This window comes from Medicago truncatula, chromosome 7, assembly GCF_003473485.1.
Source record: "Medicago truncatula cultivar Jemalong A17 chromosome 7, MtrunA17r5.0-ANR, whole genome shotgun sequence".
NCBI lineage: Eukaryota > Viridiplantae > Streptophyta > Magnoliopsida > Fabales > Fabaceae > Medicago > Medicago truncatula.
Genome location: NC_053048.1, coordinates 46,232,212 through 46,255,200, shown reverse-complemented (window position 1 = coordinate 46,255,200; position 22,989 = coordinate 46,232,212). Strand labels below are relative to the sequence as shown.

The following is a 22,989-nucleotide window of genomic DNA, read 5'->3' as shown; positions in this document are numbered from 1 at the left end:
ATAGACAGACATGCAAAGACCATCATTAAAGGTCCAGATATGCTTAAAGAAACTTATGATAGGTAACCAACCAAATTTGATAGAGATGACAATGCGATCATTTCCTCACATTCATCTCCATCGATATCTACATACTTTAATGTGAATAGCTATGTGATATTTAACATTCTACACGGAAATGAAAGGAAAAATACATTCTACATGAAAATGAAAAAAGAAAACAAAAATCTTATTAATACTCGTTATTTCTTAACTGTTTTTTTAGGAAGAAAGATAGGTACTTAGCTATATGTCGTTTTGAGAGTTCAACAACAGGGGCCAAAATAAAAAAATAATACTCCTTCCAGTCCTAATTATAAGAAACAATTGATTTTTTAAGTTCATTGTATAAGTGATGTATCTAATCAATATTTACAACATGATACATTAATTATTCAATTAATATAAAAAGTCAATATTTTGATTACTTATAAAGTAATAAGGACTGGATGGAATATAGTTTGAATAAGTTTTATTTTTTAAATAAATAAAAAAACTAAAATAGATAATACATGAACCAAACAAAGTAATCAAATTCAAAGGATTATTTAGTTCACCAAAGAAAGAATGTTTGAAAGAATCGAATTTGATTCTTGAATAAAACAATTTTTGAACAGACTTTACTTAACTCTTGATTGATACGCAGATTATTGGGGTCTATTTCCTCTATGAACCAAAGGGTTAACCACATAAAAAACATTATAAGAACCGAAAGTATATAAATAAGGAGAAATTCTTAAATAGACACAAACACAAATCCAAATCATTTAGGCACACACACAACAATACACATTAACCAATGTTTTCAATAATAATAACAATAAATTGATTTTATTTTTTTTTCTCTTTTTACATATTTCTATTTGTATGTGTGTCTAAAACAAATATATTTGTGGTTGTGACCATACAAGAATTGCTCATAAATAAGAATAAAAAAAAAAGAATATCAAAAGGTTCCAAATAGGTTTTAAAAACGGACAAATATACTTCTATATTTTGAGTGAATCATCAATTATCATTTTACTTTTTGAATATATGATATGGTGTTGCCATAATCTTTGAATGTATTAAAATTTCAAAAACATCATTAAGTGTGTCTTCTATTCGTAATTTTATATAGATCAAACTGCTAAACAAAAAACATACAATTTGATAATCAAACTAATCAACAATAAAGTTTGACTAAATTAACTAATGTTTTTTAACTTTTACACATTCAAGAATTATAATGATACTACTTCACATATTCAAAGAGTAAAATAGACTATTTTAGTCTCTATTTTTCATGAAAGCCGTAAGGAAATTGCAACCCCAATTCCCTTCGAGAAATATTTCTTGGTGTATTAATTAACAGTTGACAACTAGTAATGAATTTTGGTGAAAAGTAGAAAAGTCCAAGTAGCATGAGAACTAGCTCCTGTAAGAACAAAAAAAAAAAAAAAGATGCTCGTGACGGTTAAGACTTAAGAGGAGGTGTATTGAGGATATGCTCTCTCCATGTGATTGTGAAGCTTCTTTGGTTGGTTGGTGCAATAGTAGTACTTGATTCATACTTTATCATCATTCATCACGTTTTAATGTTTAATGCATATATTGGAAAAGACAATGACATTTCCTACCAAGTACTTTCCAATTTCCATATGGACCGTCCGTCCCCTTAACCAACCAAAACAACTCACCAACTTGATATTTTCCAACTTTGCTCCAACTTGAAAATTATAATCTAAACTCCTTGTCCACCACTCATTCAATGCCTAAAATAAACCTTTTATTTTATTTTTTGAGTGAAAAAAAAAAAAAACTTATACTATTCATATATCATGCATTAAGGTCCAAATAATCACCCAATTCTCTTCCTTATATAAGGGATCTGGTTATTTATTCTATTTATAAAATATAATTGTTTGGATTTGTTATTTACTTCTACAAATATCTTTCCTGTCCAATTCTCATCTGATCTTGTTTCAAGGACTCAGCAGAATCTGAAAAGGGTATTATTGCTTTCTTCTCCATCACTAATTAGTTTTCTGTTTCACAAATCAAATATTGTTATGTAGTAATAATTTCTAAGTATTTTTTCCTTGTAGTAATATCTGTTTCACAAATCAAAGGACAATCATCATCAACCAATCAGAAAACATGTTGCTAAGAAGCTCTTCAACACCAGTTCTTGGTTCTCTCCTATCTTCTTCCGGTTCCTTCACAGATAGTCCTATTCATCATCATACTCATAGTCTTCACCCTGAATCATATCAAGCACTTAAGCATCTACCACCAACCGCTTCTTCACTCCAACATCATCATCACAATCACAAACTCTCATGCACTTCTTCTCCAATTTCTCCTTCCATTTCTGATCTTGAAAGACAAAACAAAGGGTTGATTAGAAGAGTTCAATCTGAAGGGAACTTGGAAGACTTAGCCTATGCCACTAATTGTAACAACAATATGGACTCTTCTTCTAAAAGGTATTCAGTGAGACAAAGAGGCTTCGCACTAGAGACCATTCCATCTTTCTCTCTTTCAAAGCAAACAGGCTTGCGTGAAGAAGAAACTGATTTTGAAGATGAAGGATATGATGATGATTTCAGTAGTGTGCTGAATAGTACTGCCAGTGGTGTGGTGGTGAATGATGAAGTGAAGGATAGAGTTTTCAGGGTGAGTTTTGGTGAGGAGGGAAAGGTTGGTAATAAAGAAATGTATCTTGCAAAGGGACTTGGTGTTGATGGTATAGGTGGCTGCAGTGGAGGGAATGGAGGTGGTGATTATAATTCCATGGGTTCTGGAGGGAATGATGGAGATAGTAATCATGGGGTGGAAGAATATTACAAGAAAATGGTTCAACAAAATCCAGGAAATCCATTGTTTCTGAGGAATTATGCTCAGTTTCTGTATCAGGTAAATTGTTTTTTCCTTCTGTTTCAATCTATAGCTCTCAATCGTTGAAAATCTGATTGTAGTAGCCAACTTGTTGAATTTTACATGCTTTTTTCATTGCTTATTTCATAATAATAAACTAAACAAATCATATTCTTTTTCAACACAAAAACTTGGATTTATTAGTGCATACAAAACTATTGGTGAAGAATGCAAAATTGATGTTGTTTTGAGTTTTGACAGTGCAAACAAGACCGTGAAGGAGCAGAGGAATATTATTCCAGAGCCATACTAGCAGATCCAAATGATGGAGAAGTTCTGTCACAGTATGGAAAGCTAGTTTGGGAGTTACATCGTGATGAAGAAAGAGCATCCAGCTATTTTGAACGAGCAGTCCAAGCATCTCCTGATGACAGGTACAAATACAATATCATCTTCATTCATAACAATTCAGTTCAGACTATTGTAGTTCTTTCTAGATCAAGTTGGATACTTGGAAATGCTTTCTAACAATAGCTAGCTTATGTATTTGATATCAGTCATGTACAAGCAGCATATGCAAGCTTCCTTTGGGACACAGAGGAAGACGAGGATGCAGCAGGTTCCAATGACCCACAATGTTTGCCTCAACATTTTCATTTTGGAGCTATGGCAACTACAGGTGCTTAACTCCTGAGATAAAAATGCTGATAGCACATTAGGGTCTCTCAGATGTATTGCAATACTGCTGTTGAGAACCAGAAATCACAGGCCGGGTTTCTTTTGCAGTGTCGTCGGTTCTTTGAATGAAAAGTTATTTAAACGTACTATCAGTTGTAACCATTTAAGTAGTCAACGAACTGATTTGTAAAATGTTATCTTGAGACTTGTTCTTACCCGTTCATTTGGCAATAAAAACACCAACTTAAGAAGGAAAAACGAGAAGAGATATATTCCTTCATCAGGGTTGTATTCCCTGAAGTAATTAAACACAAGGATGTGGAAGAGTGAGTAACTAAACAATGCTCTCATGGCCAAAATTTCATAAGCTACGCATCACTAAAAAAACGGCCTATAACTAAGTATATTAATCATAATTATTTTATCATTTTCTAAAAAACCGTTCTTTCAAAAAATGTGAATTTTTTGTCCATTTTTCTATATATTTCCAACCCGGCAACCCCCCAAAACCCTCCCCCTCCCTTCCCCTCCAAACTCCCAAACAAGCCTTAAAGAGAAAATTAGTAATCAAGTTGATGAAATACAATGATAAATATTATAAAAACTGGTAAAAATGAAAAAGATCACTCACATGAATTGCAACAAAAAAAAAAACACGAGGTTATCAAGTAAAAAATGTAACCAATTATGGCAATTAACCTTGGAAAAGTTACTAGATTTGCTAAAAGCATGCAGTGGGTTTGAGTGCTAGGCTTTGAATCCATTATTTTCTCTTCTCAAGTACAACACAGAATTAGAGACCGCTCTTTCGAATATATCAGCTATTTGTAACAACTAGTTCAATTTTACCAACAATTTGTAACAACTCTCACGTCAAATTGTCTACAAGAAAGGCTAGTGCGATTGATTTTCAAGTCAAACGGAAGGGCAAACCCGGGCTGAAGATGATAATAATGGAACTTTTTGTTAAATAGGTACCCAAGAAATCTCATTCATGAATTATTTAGTCAGAATATAAGCTTTTGAAGGCAACTATATACTCGTTATAAGAGAATGTTTTACCCTCATGTTAAATGAAAACCAACTAAATTAAAGCCCTAACCAGATTAAAAATTGAACAAAAAGATTTCCGGGTCACTATCAAAATAAGTCTCAACAAAGGCAAAGAGCAAGAAAAACACACAGCATCATGACAAGACAATCATCACAACCTGCACAATCCTTTTTTTCCCTTTCAAACACATTTTCTCATTAAAAAAAGCATCCACAATCCGAAATGAGGCCAATATAAATAACAAAATTCCCCACCTGAATGGCAACATAAAAATCATTCAAAGGGAACTAACTGAACTATACTTGCAAAACAAACTAGTAAGTCTCAATGGCTTTTAACTCCAAAAAAAAACACCCAAAATGTAAAAATCCTTTTCATGAAACCACAGAAGGAAAATGTTGTGCACTAGATAGCAAATAGCCCCTTGAATAACATATTCAAGCATGTTTTCACGACATTTGCCTATCGTGAACCACGCTGAAGATAACCATCACCTCTTGGTCTGGAGTAGTCTGAAGTATCCTGGTAATATCCCCTTCCCGAGCTACGACCACCAAAACGCCCTCTAGGAGCATCTGTTGGATAACTGCCTCTGCCTCTTCCCCTTCCTCCTGATCAAGAGACGTAAGAAATAGATATCAATATTACAAAAAATAATTCCATATTATCAGAAAGTGAAAAGACAAAACACTCAAACATCAAAAGAAAGGCAACACTAAAAAAGTCTATCATATCAAGACATTGTTTTGAAATAGTTTCAATTGCTGCAAGGGAGGCAGACATGTCTCCATTAAGCAATGGAAGAAACAACTGACAATCAACTTTTAATATCAGATAAAATTGTCACAACTTTTGACAGTAATAAATTGAAGCAAAAAGATGTAAGACGTTACTTCCTCCTCGAGTTGCACTGCTAGTGCTTGGTCTTCGCTCCTCTATGTATATTGGTCGCCCAGCAAGTTGAATGGGAGAAGCCTACAATAACATGCATAGAATTAGACAGATATGAACAAAAAAAATGATCTGAAATGAATACGGACACTCCAATTATTGCATCATAAGTACAAGACAGTTGATGTTAATACAGTGGAGCAGGATTGAATTTATTTTAGAAGAGATTTTTTACAGCATCAGACATTGTTAGTTGACTTCACTAGAAGTATAAATTTAATTAAAAACCTACATTCACATATTTCAGTATACACAATAACCCGATAAACCATCCTTCAAAGAAAATGTATATAAACCAGGCAAGTAAAGCATAAAATCTAAGAATAGAAAATTGAACTACACCAATTTAACTTGATATCCATATGAAAACATCTGATGATGACAATAAATCAAATGAAAGAAGAAGGTTCTGATTTTAAGGCATAGAAAAATTGATTATGTACATTTGTTGCAATGTAACAGATAACCTAGTCGAGCAAATAAACAAGTAGATCAACATCCAGTATCTTCAATATGTTTTATGATTATTAAAGGTATGGAAAAATTAGATATTCAAACATTTATAGGTCAAACAAGCAAAAAATAAGTAAGTAAAATAACATCAAACCTGAAGCGCATTTTGTGTGCCAACAACATCTTCGAATTCCACAAATGCATAGCAAACTCCAATTTCCTGTAAACACCCATTTCTATTTTAGATTGTGCTTTTTTCCATAATTACCTATATAATCATCGTTCAGTTTTATGTAATGAGAGGAGCTACCTGTCGAACCCTTATGAATATTCCATCCGGCTTAATTCTGCCGAAATTCTTAAATTCCTGGTCAATCTCAGCTTCGGTAATATCAGCAGGCAAGTTTCTCACATAGACAGATGTTACTTCTTCTGGAAGAATTATAGACCGGGTGTTAACTTGATGACACAAGACTATAAATTCTAAGACAATATTGAGTCCAAATTTACATAATGCATGTCAGGCAAAGCACCAATTTTACCATAGAATACTGAAGTTTCATTCTAAAATTTCTTTAGAATAAAAAGTTTAAGCACAACAATTCTAGCATAAAAACATATTTCAACAAGTAGCCGTATACAACAATCGTTCAGAAAATAAAACCACTAGCACTTCGAGTAACAATTGCAGCAGTAAAAAAAAAAAAACGTGTAACGGATGATCAGAGGAATGAATGAAAAATTCCCCACACATCATAAACATAAGTACTAAAATTATAGAAATACAAGTATACAAATAAAAAATTCATATTAAGAAGATGAATCAAACCTTCTTCAAATCGGTAGCCTTCCTCGGCTGCCTCAGGCCCAGACTCTGAAACATATGCAGATGCTGAGCTTGACTGCTGGAAAGCAGGCTGCGCCACTGACTGCTGAACAGCAGGCTGTGTGACATGATTGTACTCTGAAGGAGGAGGAGCATGTTGTGGAGCAGCAGACAACGCGGATTGGCCTTTGGCGCGTAACTGCAAATTCATCAAAGCATAATTATATTAAGACAAATATATATATGAAGAAAATTTATTGACATTATATAAACTAAAACAAAGGTTATCAACGAAACATAAAAAATAATTGAAAGTTGTACATACAATAGATGCATAAGTTTTCTTAGCAGGTTCCTCAAAAGACTCTTCCACAGGAGCAGCAGGGGTTTCACGGATAGTATGTGCAACATTATGCACTGGTGGAGATGCCTCCTGTACAGGAGTTTCATCCACCACAACTTCGGTCTCGAAATCTTCTTGTAGTTGCTGCTGCTGCTGCTCAGGAAGACTATACTTGTCCACTGGATCATCATCTATATGAACTGAGTTGACATAGTCTCTAGCTTCTTCCTCAAAACCATAGTCTGAAGCTGATAAAAAGATTGACAACAGAGAAATATTACACAGAAGCATGTGTCTTTCTTTAATTCACAAAAAAAAAAAATATATATATATATATATATATACAAATACATGATCTTATATTTAAAAGTAGCATCACAATGAAATCAATTCTGTCATCCCAAACTTTTTAAAAGTAGCATATAATAAAAAGGATGTTAAGTTACTGAATGCAGACCATTAATCATCTTACTAGGTGTTTCAGTTTGTATAAACAGATAGCAGCACAAATATTTCTGCTTAAACTAGTCAGAAACTAATGTCCAAAAGACATGATTCTACAATCAAATTATACCTGGTGGTTCAGCAAAAGAAGCAGAAACATGTGGCTGTGAGTCAATTCTGTCAGATGCCACCGGTACCAGATTCGGATGCACTACATCTTCATCAACAAACTGAAAAATATCATTGAGTACAAAATAACCCTTCTCCTGAGGAGCAAGGAAAAAGGTTTGAACAAACTTCTGCTTCCTATTGATATCTTTGTTCTTAACAACACCTGTAACCATTACAATCACTCCTCCATCCCAAGAGTCCAGAGAATTGATCGTCCTGATCTCAATTGTCGAAAAATTCAACGATGTCACAATATTGTGAATATGCTGCACAACACAATTCAAACCAACCCATGAAAATAAAGTTCATTAATCTTCAAATAACAGCATTATTTTCCCTTCAAAAATACCCTCGTGATTAAAAAGAATAAACCATCAATTTAGTCCCTAAAAATCACGTATTCAATTAAGTCCCTAAACTAAACAAGTATATATAATAAACAGTCCCTGAATTATATAAAATCCGTCAATTTAGTCTTTGCTATCTAGATGTTAGACTAAATTGACGGATTATCATACAATTGAGAGACTAAATTGACGGGTTTTATATATTTGTGTAATTTAGAGACTAAATTGATGGTTTATTCGGATTAAAATCACCTAGAGGCTAGAACTAAAATGAGTATGCATAAATAAATAATTACTTCTAATCTAATGAAATTAAAATCTAAAACCCTAAAACAATTGAAAAAAATGCAAATTTGTGTGGGTAATAATATGAATTACCAAGACATCAGATGCAGTCTCGGTATAATCACCGTCAACACGAATCATGGAACTCAAATCAGAGTAAAACTGATGAACATGATCAGGTTGTTGACGAAGAACCTGATAGTACTGTCCCACAAAGTAAGAACCAACCTGCAAATCAATCAAACAAACAAAAACCCTGTCAATTCAAACAAATCCAAGAATCCACAACAACAAAAATCCACACGAAAAAATAAAATTTAAAAGAATTATAAACAAATAAATAAAAACCTGGGCAGCACTAACTGAACCCTGATACGAAGCCATAGTTGCACAGATCCAAAAACAAAGGTAACCAAAAAAAAAAAAAACCTAAATTCTCTGATTTAGGGTTTTGAAAACTCAAAGAAAAAGAGTGAAAATGCGATTTAGGTTTAGATATGAGAATGCGGGGAGAAAAACGCTGGAATCAAAGTAAAGTGAAAATAGATCGAAGAGTGAATGAGAAAAGAAAATAGTGAAAGATTCTTCTTTCTTCTTCTTTATATATAAATATTTTGTGAGGGGTTTAGGACGAAATCGTAGCCGTTGGATTAGGTGTAAAGGATTTAATTTATTTTTATGAAGTTTAGTTTTTTATTTATTTATTTATTACTCTACAGTAACGTAAAATTTAATGAGTCAGATTATTTTCAAGTCAACGTAGATGGACGGATGGAGATGTATGAATAAATAGACTTGTTTGGACTTTGTGTGTGACAGTCTGACAGAGAGTACTTCTTTTTGTAGGTTTTTTTTTACAGTTTCTTCTAAATTCGTTATTACTTAGAAAACACATACATAGATCTAGTTTTGCTTTATTCGGATATAACAAACTATTTTTAGGTTATCTATCTTTGTTCTCCATACTGATGATGTAATGTAAGTACACATTTGAGGCATGAAAAAATAACTATTTGCATGTACGGAATCACAAAGAACAACTTATTGTATCTATATCAATATTATGTTTTTAACTAACATCTTATTTTTCAATTTTACCCTCATTTAATTAATTTTTTTTATCGTTCATTGTCGGTAAAAGTGGAAAGACAGATACAAAAGTGTTCATCTTGATTTCGTAATTATAAGTCAACGTGAATGGACTCTCTTTTAGTAATTCTGATAATGTCGATTTTGGATACCTTTTGAGAAATGATGGAGGTAATTGGATTTATGGTTTTTCCAATCGTGAGGTCGAGTTTTAAATTTGTTGGCTTAACTTTTAGCTATTTGTAGATGTCTACAATTGGTTTAGGGTCTTGGTTATAAATATATCATCATGAAAAATGACTCAAGCAACTTTGGATTTAATTGTTGACACCAAGTAGAATGACTTTCATCCTCACACAATTTACTCGCTTGTTTTAACCCTTTTTTTTTTTACAAAGATTTACTCGCTTGTTAGGAAGTTCACTTTTCTTTCTTGGATGGTCTAATTGAATCATACCTTAAGAGAAGGAGATGAATGTGCTAACTAGTTTATCAATGTTGGTGCTTCTAATGGCGGCTCCTTAAAGTTGTGAATTGATATCCCTTTTTATCTGAATATCATCTTGCTTGCAAATATTTCTGGGGTGTTTAAACAACAGATAGTTTAGTCCATTTATCTTGTTTTATTTTTGTCTTGATAAAAAAAAACTGTAATAAAAGAAAAACAAATCTTTACCAATCATAAAAATATCTTAAACACAATTTCTTGAATAAATTATATTCTAATCGTATCTTATTTTAAATATATTTGAATGTAAATTTATGCTCAGATATTTCTCAAAAATAAATAAATACTCCCTCTGTCCCAAATTGTATGTCATTTTGAAAAAAATATTTATCCCAAATTGTATGTCACTTTACAATACCAATAAAACATTAATGTTATTTTTCCTATTATAACCTTAACTATTTATTACTCTCTCTTCTTTCAAGTCTTTTATTTATCTTTCTCATATTATTTATTAAGGACAATTTTGTAAAACAACTCATAATATCTCTTTTTCGCACAATATTAATTACATTTCTTAATATGTGTGAAATGTCCAAAACGTCATACAATTTGGGACGAAGGGAGTATTTGGACATTATTTTTGCAATACTACTTGCACGTATTAATCTCCACATTTTTCATTGACTTAAATTTTGAGTGAATAGTCAATTTCCCTCCTGAAATTGTAAGTTTCATCAATTACCCCCCTGAAATTTCACAACGTTAGTCAATTTACCCCCTCCGTCAAATTTTTCTGTTAGTGAACATGACGTTTTGCAAATACCCCCGAAGTTTTGCACTTATGTGCAAAATGCCCCCCAAACTTAAAAATTTATATTATTTTCTTTTAAAAAACAAATAATTAATAGTTAAATATTAAAACGAACTATTAATTTTGGAATTTAGGAAAACTACATGCATATATACATCAAAATAGGCTCCAAAATGGGGAAAAATATGTATTTTTTAAAGTGACAATAATGGGATGATTTGTGGATTAATATTGGGGGTTGTGTAGTTTAAATGGTTTGAGCAAATTGTTGAAGGAGTTGGAGGAGTTAAAAGACTAAGATGGTGAAGGAGAAAATATAAATTTAAATATGATTATTAATTTGTTTATAAACCTCTAAAAATAATAATTTGTCTATTAGAAATAACCATTATTGTCACTTTAAAAATACACATTTTTCCCTATTTTGATGTATATATGTATGTAATTTTTCCAAACTCCAAAATTAATAGTTAGCTTTAATATTTAACTATTAATTGTTTGTTTTTAAGAAAAAAATAATATAAATTTTTAAGTTGGGGAGCATTTTGCACATAAGTGCAAAACTTCAGGGGGTATTTGCAAAACGTCATGTTCACTAAAAGAAAAATTTGACGGAGGTGGTAAATTGACTAACGTTGTGAAATTTCAGGGGAGTAATTGAAGTTTTGTTAATTTCAAAGGGGTAATTAATGAAACTTACAATTTCAGGGGGGAAATTGACTATTTACTCCTTAAATTTTGTTCGCCTACAAACAAGATTTCCAATTGGAATTTCGTTCTTTAATGACTCTATAAAACTAGTTTATTTTAATGATTTTTTTAATACAATTTAGCTTTATAGAGTCATGAATAAAGTTTAAACTCTAAAGATTTGATCGAGTGGTGAAAAGAAGATTTTGGTTCCAGGCGTATCAGTGTCTTTGGAGGAGATAAATGCATCTTTTGATTAACCAGCATCCACTCATCCTAAATTTTTGTTATAAAAATAGATTAATAGATGAATAAATGTTTAAAACGAAGGTTCTTCACAATACAAATACAAAAATAGCATGCAAGTACGATGTATAGAAGTGGAGGACACGATTGTTATGAAAACCTTTTTTTTATGTCTCTCGTTTCAATCCCCGTTTCCTAATAAATCTTGTACAAAATTCTTGATGTCTCAAGGAACCTTGATCAAAGCGCCAGAAGTTGCCACTCGCAAACCATTGCTCCAAAATTTCCTACAAAACTTTTTTGCGCATGGTTTGACTTGTTGGAGTTATAGATCCAACTTCACATTGTGGTGGACAACCGTGGATGCATCCTTCGAATTGTGTTTGCAGCCAAAAAAGTTCCCTCCGATTATATGGATCTGTTCTTTATTTTATAGCTTATTCAATAGATGGATCCTTCATAGACTTTGTTTTAGAGAAATGATATTTTAATATATTAGACACCATCTAAAGGTCTTTTTAAATCAAAACATACGCAAAATTGTGATCCACGCACGATTTTTTATACTTTTCTAACATGGAAATCTTTTTTTCAAATCAAGCAGTTTTTTTTAGAATATTGTTTTCATTCGTCAAGGCTTACAAATTAGATGAAGAATCTGGTAATAGACATAATGAGTGTAAGATCAAAACCGAGAAAAGAACGATATCAGGAAAACCGTGTACACAACAAATAACATAATTTAGTCAAAAAGATTATCTATCCTTGGTACTCGGTAGTACTTAAAGTTACACTGCATCTATGCTCCAAATTACCTAAAATCAATTACCTACAAAAGGGAAAAATTACAGGAAGCAAAAACAGTAGCTATCTCACTTTGTCAACTCAGTAGTAATTCCCATAATATGCCTGAGGAACGGCTGCAGGTTGCTGTGTCGGGGCTGCAACAGGCTGTGCATAATTTTGTTGAGGCAGTGCTGGCTGAAATTCAGAAAAAATAATCAAACACTAATATGATTCGCAGTACTCAGGTTTAGCAGAAATATAGAAATGGGAAGAGTAACAAAAGGTCAGAGAAGTCAAATACAACTGAGAAATGAAACCAAACTTAAGTACTATTAGTGCAATTATTATACTGGTGAAACTCAACTCAATGAAAATCCTGATACGCTGGGCACATGTTCCCTCAAAAAAATCGCTTAGGCCTTATAAAACAATGGTATGTTCGAGAATATTTTACATTCTTTTTGCTTACTATATTGCTTACACACAAACAAACACCATCAGAGCAAAATTGTAATTAACACTCGCAAGAAAGAACTATAGAGCTGAAACATATCAGCCAAACAATAATCTGCAAAAAACGTAAGGGCTGAAACAGCTTTTCACCTGTGCAGGATATGCAGGAGGATAGGCCCCATATGCAGTGCTTTGTGGAACTGATGCAGGCAATTGTGGGTTAGCATAGTTGCCTCCATATCCAGCATAAGCCCCATAGGAAGCGGCAGCCTGTATTCAATCAGAATGGATAATTTCAGAACAGGAATACCTCACCATTCTAGAATGCACAAACACAGTGTCAAACATACAATACAAGTGCGACAAATGTTTAACTCTAGAAAACATGAAACTGTCAGGCATAGCATGAATGGAGAGCATTTATGACATGATTTTCTGTAGATAAAAAAACATGAAGATGTTTTTATGGGTTCAAGGCAAATATAAATTAAAAGGGTAATCAACTCATTACAATGAGATATGGCGCAAATTCCATTTCAACAAGGCTAAAATATGGTGTTTTCAAATTATAATGCTTCATGGATTAAGGTTATGACACACCTGTGTACACCACTATTTCCAAAAAGGTTATATTGCACAATCCGGCAAGAAAGACTCACTAGTTTATAAAACAATTTCGCGATGCAACACTGGGATTTGAACACTAGGGAAGCAACACACAAGAAAAATAGTTGAGGGAAAAAACCAATTTACCTGCTGCTGGGTGTAGCCAGCAGGCCACTGTTGTCCTTGTGCTTGAGTGGTTGCTGGCCAAGTTTGAGGCTGTACTCCATAGTTAGGCCATTGGTTAGGTCCATTTGGATATGCACCCGCTACAGATTGGGCAGGTGATTGAGCAGAATAAGCTCTTGACACTTTTGTTTTATCTGAGGCTAAGAAATCCTCTGCATGACGTTTTTTCAACTCCGACAAGCCCCTGTTTGGCAAGAACAGTTTGGCATGTCTATCCTCAGCCCTTTTGATCGATTGAACATCTCCAAAGAGATTTAAAAACTGAAAAAACAACAGAAAATTCGTAAGAACTTAATAATACTGCTAGCTCAAGGAAACTAATAAAATATATTATTGAACATCCTCCTCATAAGAAATCACCTCCAGAAAAATGTTAGAAAGCTCCTCGCGCTCTGTTGCACTTGCTACACCAGGGTTCTCTGGGTTGGGTGTTATGAATTTTACAACCAGTGACTCTAGAAAGTCGATGTCAACTCGCTTTGGCTGGGGTTGAATAGCCTCAAAATGCAATAAAGCCTGTGTAAGAGATGAAGTTAAATAATCTCGTTAGATATGAAAAACATTTGGAAAGATGAAGAGAAAAATTGCCAAGTGCATAATATTAGTTAAGTATCAATAGAAAGTGAAAGTTGAGACAAACCTCAAGTAGTGGCTTTGACAGTGAAGCATTCTCAAGTCCTCCAACTAAAATCTCTCTAGCCTTTTCGGAATTCCCAGAAGCCTAATGACATAATGAGAAAGAATATTTCAAAAACAAGACAAGATAACTTTCACACAAACAAGCAAAGCAACTGAAGCATAAAACTATAATTCCCAGAAGCCTAATGATAGAATGAGAAAGAATATTTCAAAAACAAGACAAGACAATTTTCACACAAACGAGCAAAGCAACTGAAGCATAAAACTAGGAAATTGTTAGATAATATAAAAATGGTCATCTAGAATTGAGGTTGTGATTTTTTGTACAGAATCATCTCTATTTATTGGGATAAATGAGAGGCTCGCAGAAATAATCATCATTTAGCAGGATCCAGACAGGTCAACAAAAACAGTAGCTAATGTTAATTAAGAGAACAGTCCCTGTTTCATGTTCTATAGCCAAATGTGGAAATGTCTGAGACAAACAAGACTGCATAACAAGCGAAGAATACAAATATGCTGACAAACCTACCAAATAAACAAATCGAGAATACTGAGCAAACAACATTGGCAGTGTTTGTGAATGTTCTTTTCCTTTCTCAATGGCAATGGCCTGTTCATACAAAGAGAAGGCATCCTCCAACTTCCCCTGCAATATCATGGAATGGAAAAGCTGTAAATTTAAGCAAAAATTTAGTCAATTTATTAACGCTTTTGTAAGTCAGCCTACCAGTCGATGTTCCATATTGGCATGCCTGATTATTGCTTCAAGAAGACCTGGAGAAATTTCAGTGTGTACAAGTTGATACGCAGCTCTAGCGCCAACTATATCTCCAGCCTGCTCCTTGAACCGAGCACAAAAAAGATGTATCTCGGGTTGTCTCTGCATTATGACAAGCAAAAAATGATAAAGCAGCAACAAAACAAAGGAAAACCTCTCACACAAGAAATGCAATTGAGCTAATTATGCTTATAAACAAAGTATACATGAATATTGCTTTTATAAATCAAGACTAAATTGCACACATAATAAACACCATTCACTGACGAGCCACAACAAAAAGCTTGCCAGTGATATGAAAATACTCTTGGTATATGTGACCTGGCAGTTTAGGCTTTCAGGATAACTGATCTACGACATAATACCAATACCTCCATGAAAAGGAAGTGAGTAATTGAATCATGTAAGACGAGCGAGATAAAAAATAATAATCATTCATAAGCCTTCACTTATACAGAATGGGTCGTTGGCAACGCGGTGTACATAAGATTACTATTCTCGGCTAAAAGAAGGCCCCAGTGGGGAAATAAAAGACAACTGAACTTTCATTTATCTCCAAACAAAAGAAATCATATAAACATAAAACTCAAAAATATAAGATGCCCCTTCACCATTTACAGTCAAGTAAACAAAAAAAAAAACTATGGTGTATTGACACATAAGATCAAGTTTCATGAACTATTATCCTAAGGCTAGTATTGGAGTCCATTATATATGTGAGCTTCTTGCCCATTAACTTCGCTTAAAAACAGGACAGATGACTGTAACACTAAAAAGCAGCAAATGGCTGCCAAAACTACAGCTTTGACATTTGGAAGAAATTACCTTGACAAAAACTTGGCTCGCCCGAGCGAGAACATTATTTGCAAGATCCATACTTTCACTAGCTTCCATACACAAAACATAGCGTATCCAGTACTCGGGATAATTGGCACAGGCAATGACGCATCTCTCATACAACTTGACAATCTGATCCACAAACAACAAAATAAGAAAAGAACACATCATAAAAATTGTCCAACAATGTAAATGCAAGCAAAAAAATCAAGAAAGAGAAGCATAAAAGGAAAATTCAAAGCATTAGAAATACTCCGTGGCGGGACAGAGAGGCCCCTCGTATATGAAAAGAGGGACCCTCCTTGCCTGAGACAGGTGATTATGAAGATTAGAAGATACCTGCATTCATAACATTCACACTTTTAAAAATAAACTTTTGCAAACACGTGACAAACCTAGAATGTCCACTGACAAATTAGGGTTTGAAGTACTTAGCCTCAAGAAACCAATTTGGAGGCCCATGCTTTAGTCTCAGTTCAATTCCCGATTAAAAAGTTTCTTCATCCAACGGAATAGGATGTGCACTTATAAGACATATGATACAGCAGATATTACTTACTGTAAGTCAATCTATAACAGGAAAAAATAGAACAGAATGTGCCCTTATAAGAAAGCAGTTTGGTTACCTTGCTCAAGTCACCTTCTCTTTCTATAAAGTCCAGATAATTATGCCAATTTTCAAGCTCCCCAATATTAAGAGGACGTACGTGAAAGTAGGGCCTCCTGATAGTTGTTTCAAAACCAATGATCTTAGAATCGAACTCTTTAGCTTTCTTATACATCTCTTCTCTAATGGCAATATACTTCTCCAACTCTTCCGCTTCTGTTAATCCAGCACTTGCAGGTTTGGGAGAATTATCTGCACCATCAGGATGAACCTCTCCTTCAACACCTTGGTCAATACCCTCTGAAACAACACCTGCCACTGCAGCAGCTTCATCAGCTGTCCGTAATTCTGAAAGAGGTCGATTACTAGCCAACTCCTTGAAGCTGCAACACCGTTTACAGCATTGAAGTAATTTAATTCGGGGAAAATAGAGGAGATAGTAGAAGGGGATATGTAGAAAAATAAAACAAAAAGTAGTAACTGTGTTTCTTTTTTGGAAACAAATGAAGTGGAATGATAATATTAAATTAAAACAAGTAATTACCTGTTGAAATATCGATCCAACTGCTGATTTGGATTCTCTAATATTCTGGTGTAAATCATTGCAAGACGGGCCCAGTCTTGCTGCATGTACTCATATTCAATGTATTTATCCCAAAGAGGAAACGAAAGATAATCTGTTCCAACATAAGCTAATCCTCGTTCAAAAAGCCTGAAATAAGCAAGCAGTCTTGATTAATCTGTAACTTAAAGCATCCATTTACTGATGCACATCCATGTATGGGAAACAGCAGCACTAGTGTTCTAAGGTAACAAACAAATCACTCGTAACATCATATAAGACATCCAAACGCTGCATTTACCTTCCTGCAAAAAATCATACTATGTCCGAGAAATGGAGCAGTCATAGAGGCCATCTAGCCCTTAACCAGATGAGATCTTCCCAGCAGCAATTTGCAAATTGATACACCTCATAGTGTCAAAGATAAAAACAGCTAACCATTTCAACAAGAAAGGGGGGAAATAGAACCCTTCCACACAACTATGAAGTTTGAAATCAAATTGAAAAGTTTATTGGGGAAAATGGACCCAAAATTTCAACTACTATACATAGTGGACTCAAAACCAAGGATTTAAACATCAGAATGGATAACATTCTGACATGCAATCCCATCAAAGCTTTTCCGCCATAAAAAGGAGATGGTACTGTTGCACGGTCTCTGAAATCAGGTTAGAAAGCAAGCAAGAAACAGCTGAGCCTAGTAAATAGAAAATCCAATCATAGAAAATAATAAGTTAACATGTAAATAAGCCTCTATTACCTACGAACTGTGTCTGGATCTCCATAGGTGCTTATAGCGAATATGCAATAATGCAACCACATGTCCACTGAATATGTAACCCCTTGAACAGCACGTTCATAAACTTCAACAACTTTATCGGCAGAGCCAAGGCGCGCCTCATGGTCAGCATATTTCTTCCAATACCCATAACACAAAGGGAATTCTGCTAGGAAAGCATCATAGACTCTACGCATCTTCAAAATATTGTTCTTCAATAGAAAAATCATTATATGAGAACCATGAGTCATAAAATAAATCAATAATAACATCAAATACATCACATTAGTTTGCCACTAAACCTATAACTACAAGCATTTTGTAATACGGGACAAAAGAAGGAAAAAATAATATACTAGCAGGTTTAAAAATAATATACCGACAGACAGAACCAGAGAAATTGCCCACATAACTTGTGTGTACATTAGACATTCTTAATCAAGACATCCCGTTAAACAGATGCAGGTTTAAGTATTTAACAATATAAATTATCCATCTCTGCACACGTAGTATACTGAACCATAATGCATGCATGTCATATATCTAACTAATATGAAAACATCGAGAATCAGTCGTTTATTTTGATTCCTCTTTATTATATTGCTTCATCCTAATGGTTAACAAGTAATGGTTATGGGAGTACAAAAGAATCTGAGAATTCTCAAACAGGTAACACCGCATGCATTTAGCTGAAGCCAACTTGAATAACAAGAGAGAGAAAAAATTACATAATAAGCCAAGACACTAGATAAGTTCCAGTATCAGCCCACCCACCCAAATATACCCCAGCAATAAAAGAATAAAAAGAATCGAAATCATCTTTTGTATGCATCGACTATAACACATGACATATTCAAGTCTCTAACGAAACAAGTGAACACTAGCAAGTCCTTAAAGCTGGCATTGGCAATGCCATTGACGTGTCCAAATATCCAAGTCAGTCAAAGCTGAAACAAGGGTAATAATAACACATCCTTGACATGTAATTCACGTCTTAAAAATTGGGTCAACATAGCATACCTCTGCCACCTTCTCTGTCTCGTCAATCAAAGAAGTCCAAGCAGTAAAATCAGAAGAATTAGCAGTTACAATATTCCACAATCGATCTTCTTCAGCAGACAACGCAGCTGTTAAACGTGAGATAAATGATTAACAGCAAACCCTTAACTTGGTTGAACAGCAATATGCTTGTGAATAATTAATAACAAGATAATATTAAAAATAAGACATATGGAGATAGACGTGTATGTTTAGGCCTGAATCAGTCAACTCGGTAAAATAGAAGACATCCAGAAATCACAGAAGTGGCTTAGAATATGTGATCACCAAATTACAAACCAAAGTCATGATATCTTGTTGCACTGGTAAACCAATAAAACGGAAAAAACTTTAAATATATGAACGTATTTATACACCTAATAAACCTATTTATTATATCAATACGGTCAAGATACAAATCAAACTACAAATTTAGGCCTAGAAAAATTTCAAAGCCAATTGAAACAAAAACAAATGGAAGTAGCCTTTCACATCTTTTCTCCAAGTCCTAGAAACATGTAAGACGAATTCTTATAACCTTAAACGCCACCTCCAATGCATGAAAAAATAAAAGTTCTTACCCAGTGTTGCTAAATAGCAGCTATAGCGGCATTGTACCACTATAGCGTAGTGGAATTTTAACAAACCGCTACTGCTTTATCCGCAATTGACAACACTATTGTTACCATGAGCGATTAAAATTTTCTTATTTCCATATATGAATATTGGTGAAAATTCATTAGTTCTCAACATTGATATGCAATTGTATTACTTACAAGCTTACATGAACTACAAAGCCTAAATGAGCTATTCGCTAGTTAATAATAAACCACTTGAATCTTAAGTCCTCGACTCCTTCATTAGTTAATCATATTACTTACAAGCTCTGTACATAACCTTGACATTGAACTCTTGATTTTTTTATTAACAAAACTCCAATAATAATAAAAACGAAATAACTTCACTTTTCCCAAAGAGTATGCTAACATAACAGCCAGAAAAGGCATATCCATACCGTAAGCATCTGTGAGTTGTTTCTCATCAGCTGACTCATCAACATTCTCTGATGCATTTCCATTTTCAAGTCCAACTGTATCAACACTTCCATTTACAGATGAATGGTCAGCAGAGACCATAGCAGAATCCATAGCTTCCTTTCCAACCAGACTGGAATCCTCATTAGGCACTTCAGCAGCTTGCTTTGACTCATTTGTTGCACTAAATTGAGCTTGTAGTACAGAATTAGGATCCCCAGCAGTATAAGCATTCCCATCACCAGAATAAGCAAATGCATAGCCTGAATTGGGCTGAGCAGCAGCAGCTTCTCCTGCAATCTCAGCAGGAGCAGGAACATTAGCACCAGCCTCGGGAACAGGATTCGAAGAAGTGTTGTTGTAACCATCAGATGGATACGTCTCAGCAGCAGATGCTTCTGCAACCATTGTTTCACTATCTCCCATACTTGAACAAAAAATCTGAATCCACAAAAAAAAGAAGAAGTTAACCAAATTTCTACCATTACAATGCAGTAAGGCCCTGTTTGGATGAACAGCTTATTTGCAGCTTATAGCACAAGCTTTGATCATGATAAGCGCTTATTATAAGCTATTCTATAGCAAAACATTGATTGAATTTAAATTATTTTTGTATGAGCTATAAGTTTTTTTCATAAGCTATTTGGAGAACTTATGAAAATAAGCTAAAACAGCTTATAATTAATGACGTAAAAAGGTTTTCATAAGTTCTCTAAAAACAGCCTAACAAAACTTATTCCACTACAAATAAGTCAATTATTCCACTAAATAAGTTCAAATAGGTGAATTGAAACAATCCAAACAGGCACTAAGATAACAATATCGGAAAATTCGAAATGCGATGTCAACGGAACCAGTAAATCTAATGAATGCATATAAGAAAACAGAATTTGGAATTAATGAAACAAATTAAGCAAAAAGCTGACAATTGAATATAGAATCACTGGGGTTTGAGAGTATAAACCCTAATTAAGAGTTTTCGAAGCAATCGAAATACTTACGAGAGAGAAAACGATTACGTTGCAGAGAAGAGAGAGAAAACGAAACACTAGTAGCTTCCGATGAAGTTTTTGGTGGTAAATCGATAATGAAAATTTGAGAAGTAGGGCAGCGAGCGTGTAAGGTTCTACTATAAATATATCGCTGATGATGTGGGTGATTGCGTCCTCATGGCAGGTGATGCAACTGCAAGATCTGACACCGTTGGTGATAGATAATGATGCGATCTGAACAGTTGATTGCGTGATGGGATTATTTGTGCGGTGTAGATTCGATGAAGATGTTGCAATGGGCTTTTGTTTGGTTTAGTAATTGTGTTGGATGAACCAGGTGGCTTTAGGGTTCAACGATTCGTGGCAGTGGTTTTAGTTCTAAGATGTTATGATGGAAAGTTGCTAGTATGTAAGAAGCTTTAAAGGCAAACCACTAAATTGATCCCATTTGTATTAAGTTTATTTTCAGCTTATAAAAATTAACATATGAAAATAAATAAATTTTTATATTAATTTATAGGTTCTCGCTAACAAATATTGTATATTTATAATATGTTTTTTCAAAAACCTTAACAATAGTAAGCTTATGAATAATAAATAAAAGTTTATTTTTTTTTGCATAAGTTGTTTTACATAGGCTCAAAATAAGCTCAATCTAAATCGGCTCTGTATTTTTACAAGTCCTCTCAAATTAGTCTCTAACTTTATTAATTTTTATCTTAGAAGCTCTTAAGTTCCTCGTCATGAAACCAAAACATAAAGATAATTACCTAATTGAGAAACGTTCGGTAAAGCCAATGATTTGTTTGGAATTTTAAGAGAGTCAAGAAAAAATTTAAGAATAGACAAGTGATTAATTTGATGATTTATTCAACATTTAAATGTTCGCATGTCCTTCAATATGTCAAAAATGTCCTTACTAAAAGTTAGGTCCTAATCGCTTATGTTTGGGACTTAAATCTTTATCCCATGTTTAGAAGTTACGAACCGATCCAATAATGGGAGGTTATGGTGTGAATTGCACTGGACACGAGCATGTTGCGTTGCACATAACATAAGGGCATGTAAAGGTATGTTAAACACATTAATCACACAAACACAATAGAACAAAACAAAGTTACACTAAGCGTCTGTTTGGTTCCGCGTTGGGAATCCATAAACGTACGTTTGAGAGTGTTCACCGTAGCTTTTCCATTTTGAAGTGTGTTTGATTGTCTCTTTCCAAAAGCGATTCGGCCTTGCAAACGCCGTTTTGGGAGAAGCCGCAAATCCTAGCTTTTGTGGTGAGCCCCAAAATCAATTCACCATTTACTGTAGCTGTCAATGAGATAACCCTGTTTCTTCCTTTATTACCCTTTTTGGTATTACTTTTTAACTTTCATGATTTTGTGCTCAAGAGAAGAAGACGAAAATATATGGTTTTAGGATATTCAACATTCATCCAGCCTCCCTAATTTTTATTTTTCCTGGTTATTTTTTACCTCAACCGCCATGCCTATCAGTTGGAGAATTGCAGTCATGAGGTTAGGGAAAGAGTAATTGGGCTCCAAAGCCCATTTATTTTCTTTTCTTAATAAACCCATTAATTTAAATAAACTAAAAAGTTAAAGAAGTCTGTTTCTACAAAAAAATAATATGAACATAATATAAATTTGAAATTAAATTCTCTATATTTGTAAAAAAAATATCTCTATATTTTTTTTGACAGGTATATTTAAAGGTTTTAAAAATCTATAATTAAGGCTTAAAAAACATCTATAATTATGTATTAAGAAACTATATATATTTTCTTTACAATGGATTAATTTATAATTTTTTTACATATTTTGATAATTATATTCTCTTAAAAATTACCTAGTTGATAAAAGAATTATTAAAAATAACTATTATAAATTAATATTATTTTAAAATGAATTTTTGAAGCAATAAAAATTCATTTATATTTTGAATTAA

At 33.6% G+C, this 22,989-nt stretch overlaps 3 protein-coding genes across 3 annotated transcripts; 1 reads left to right on the top strand and 2 right to left on the bottom strand.

The window, feature by feature from the left end:
• Positions 1–1,793: 1,793 nt before the first annotated feature.
• On the top strand, positions 1,794–3,834 carry LOC11446470 (uncharacterized). The gene is made up of 4 exons (XM_013594492.3): positions 1,794–2,030; positions 2,127–2,937; positions 3,160–3,332; positions 3,456–3,834. The coding sequence occupies exons 2-4, from the start codon at positions 2,179–2,181 to the stop codon at positions 3,583–3,585; spliced, it is 1,062 nt and encodes a 353-aa protein (XP_013449946.1). The 5' UTR covers positions 1,794–2,030; positions 2,127–2,178; the 3' UTR covers positions 3,586–3,834.
• Positions 3,835–4,779: 945 nt separating this feature from the next.
• LOC11446469 (nuclear transport factor 2) lies at positions 4,780–9,029 on the bottom strand. Its single transcript, XM_003625326.4, has 9 exons — positions 8,799–9,029; positions 8,544–8,678; positions 7,778–8,084; positions 7,186–7,451; positions 6,864–7,059; positions 6,345–6,466; positions 6,189–6,254; positions 5,524–5,605; positions 4,780–5,241 (listed from the first exon to the last, which is right to left on the bottom strand). Exons 1-9 carry the CDS (start codon positions 8,832–8,834, stop codon positions 5,093–5,095), a joined length of 1,359 nt encoding a protein of 452 aa, XP_003625374.2. The 5' UTR covers positions 8,835–9,029; the 3' UTR covers positions 4,780–5,092.
• A 3,386-nt stretch (positions 9,030–12,415) lies between these two features.
• On the bottom strand, positions 12,416–21,335 carry LOC11430831 (pre-mRNA-processing factor 39). Its single transcript, XM_003625325.4, has 14 exons — positions 21,046–21,335; positions 20,026–20,485; positions 18,993–19,099; positions 17,955–18,184; positions 17,177–17,344; positions 16,652–17,015; positions 16,014–16,157; positions 15,138–15,290; positions 14,940–15,056; positions 14,409–14,489; positions 14,129–14,284; positions 13,730–14,029; positions 13,127–13,246; positions 12,416–12,718 (listed from the first exon to the last, which is right to left on the bottom strand). Exons 2-14 carry the CDS (start codon positions 20,468–20,470, stop codon positions 12,623–12,625), a joined length of 2,481 nt encoding a protein of 826 aa, XP_003625373.2. The 5' UTR covers positions 20,471–20,485; positions 21,046–21,335; the 3' UTR covers positions 12,416–12,622.
• Positions 21,336–22,989: the final 1,654 nt, after the last annotated feature.

What these genes read in the sequence shown, in the direction of transcription:
- LOC11430831 (XM_003625325.4), bottom strand. Translation starts at nt 20,470, where the DNA reads ATGGGAGATAGTGAAACAATGGTTGCAGAAGCATCTGCTGCTGAGACG. An exon ending in GATCCAGACACAGTTCGTAG is followed by an intron (nt 17,345 to 17,954) that starts GTAATAGAGGCT and finishes TGCTTATTTCAG; the next exon opens with GCTTTTTGAACGAGGATTAG. An exon ending in TTTCTAACATTTTTCTGGAG is followed by an intron (nt 14,030 to 14,128) that starts GTGATTTCTTAT and finishes TTGTTTTTTCAG; the next exon opens with TTTTTAAATCTCTTTGGAGA.
- LOC11446469 (XM_003625326.4), bottom strand. Translation starts at nt 8,834, where the DNA reads ATGGCTTCGTATCAGGGTTCAGTTAGTGCTGCCCAG. An exon ending in TTCTTTTGCTGAACCACCAG is followed by an intron (nt 7,452 to 7,777) that starts GTATAATTTGAT and finishes TCTTTTTATCAG; the next exon opens with CTTCAGACTATGGTTTTGAG. An exon ending in TATTCATAAGGGTTCGACAG is followed by an intron (nt 6,255 to 6,344) that starts GTAGCTCCTCTC and finishes GGGTGTTTACAG; the next exon opens with GAAATTGGAGTTTGCTATGC.
- LOC11446470 (XM_013594492.3), top strand. Translation starts at nt 2,179, where the DNA reads ATGTTGCTAAGAAGCTCTTCAACACCAGTTCTTGGTTCTCTCCTATCT. An exon ending in ATGCTCAGTTTCTGTATCAG is followed by an intron (nt 2,938 to 3,159) that starts GTAAATTGTTTT and finishes GAGTTTTGACAG; the next exon opens with TGCAAACAAGACCGTGAAGG. An exon ending in CAAGCATCTCCTGATGACAG is followed by an intron (nt 3,333 to 3,455) that starts GTACAAATACAA and finishes ATTTGATATCAG; the next exon opens with TCATGTACAAGCAGCATATG.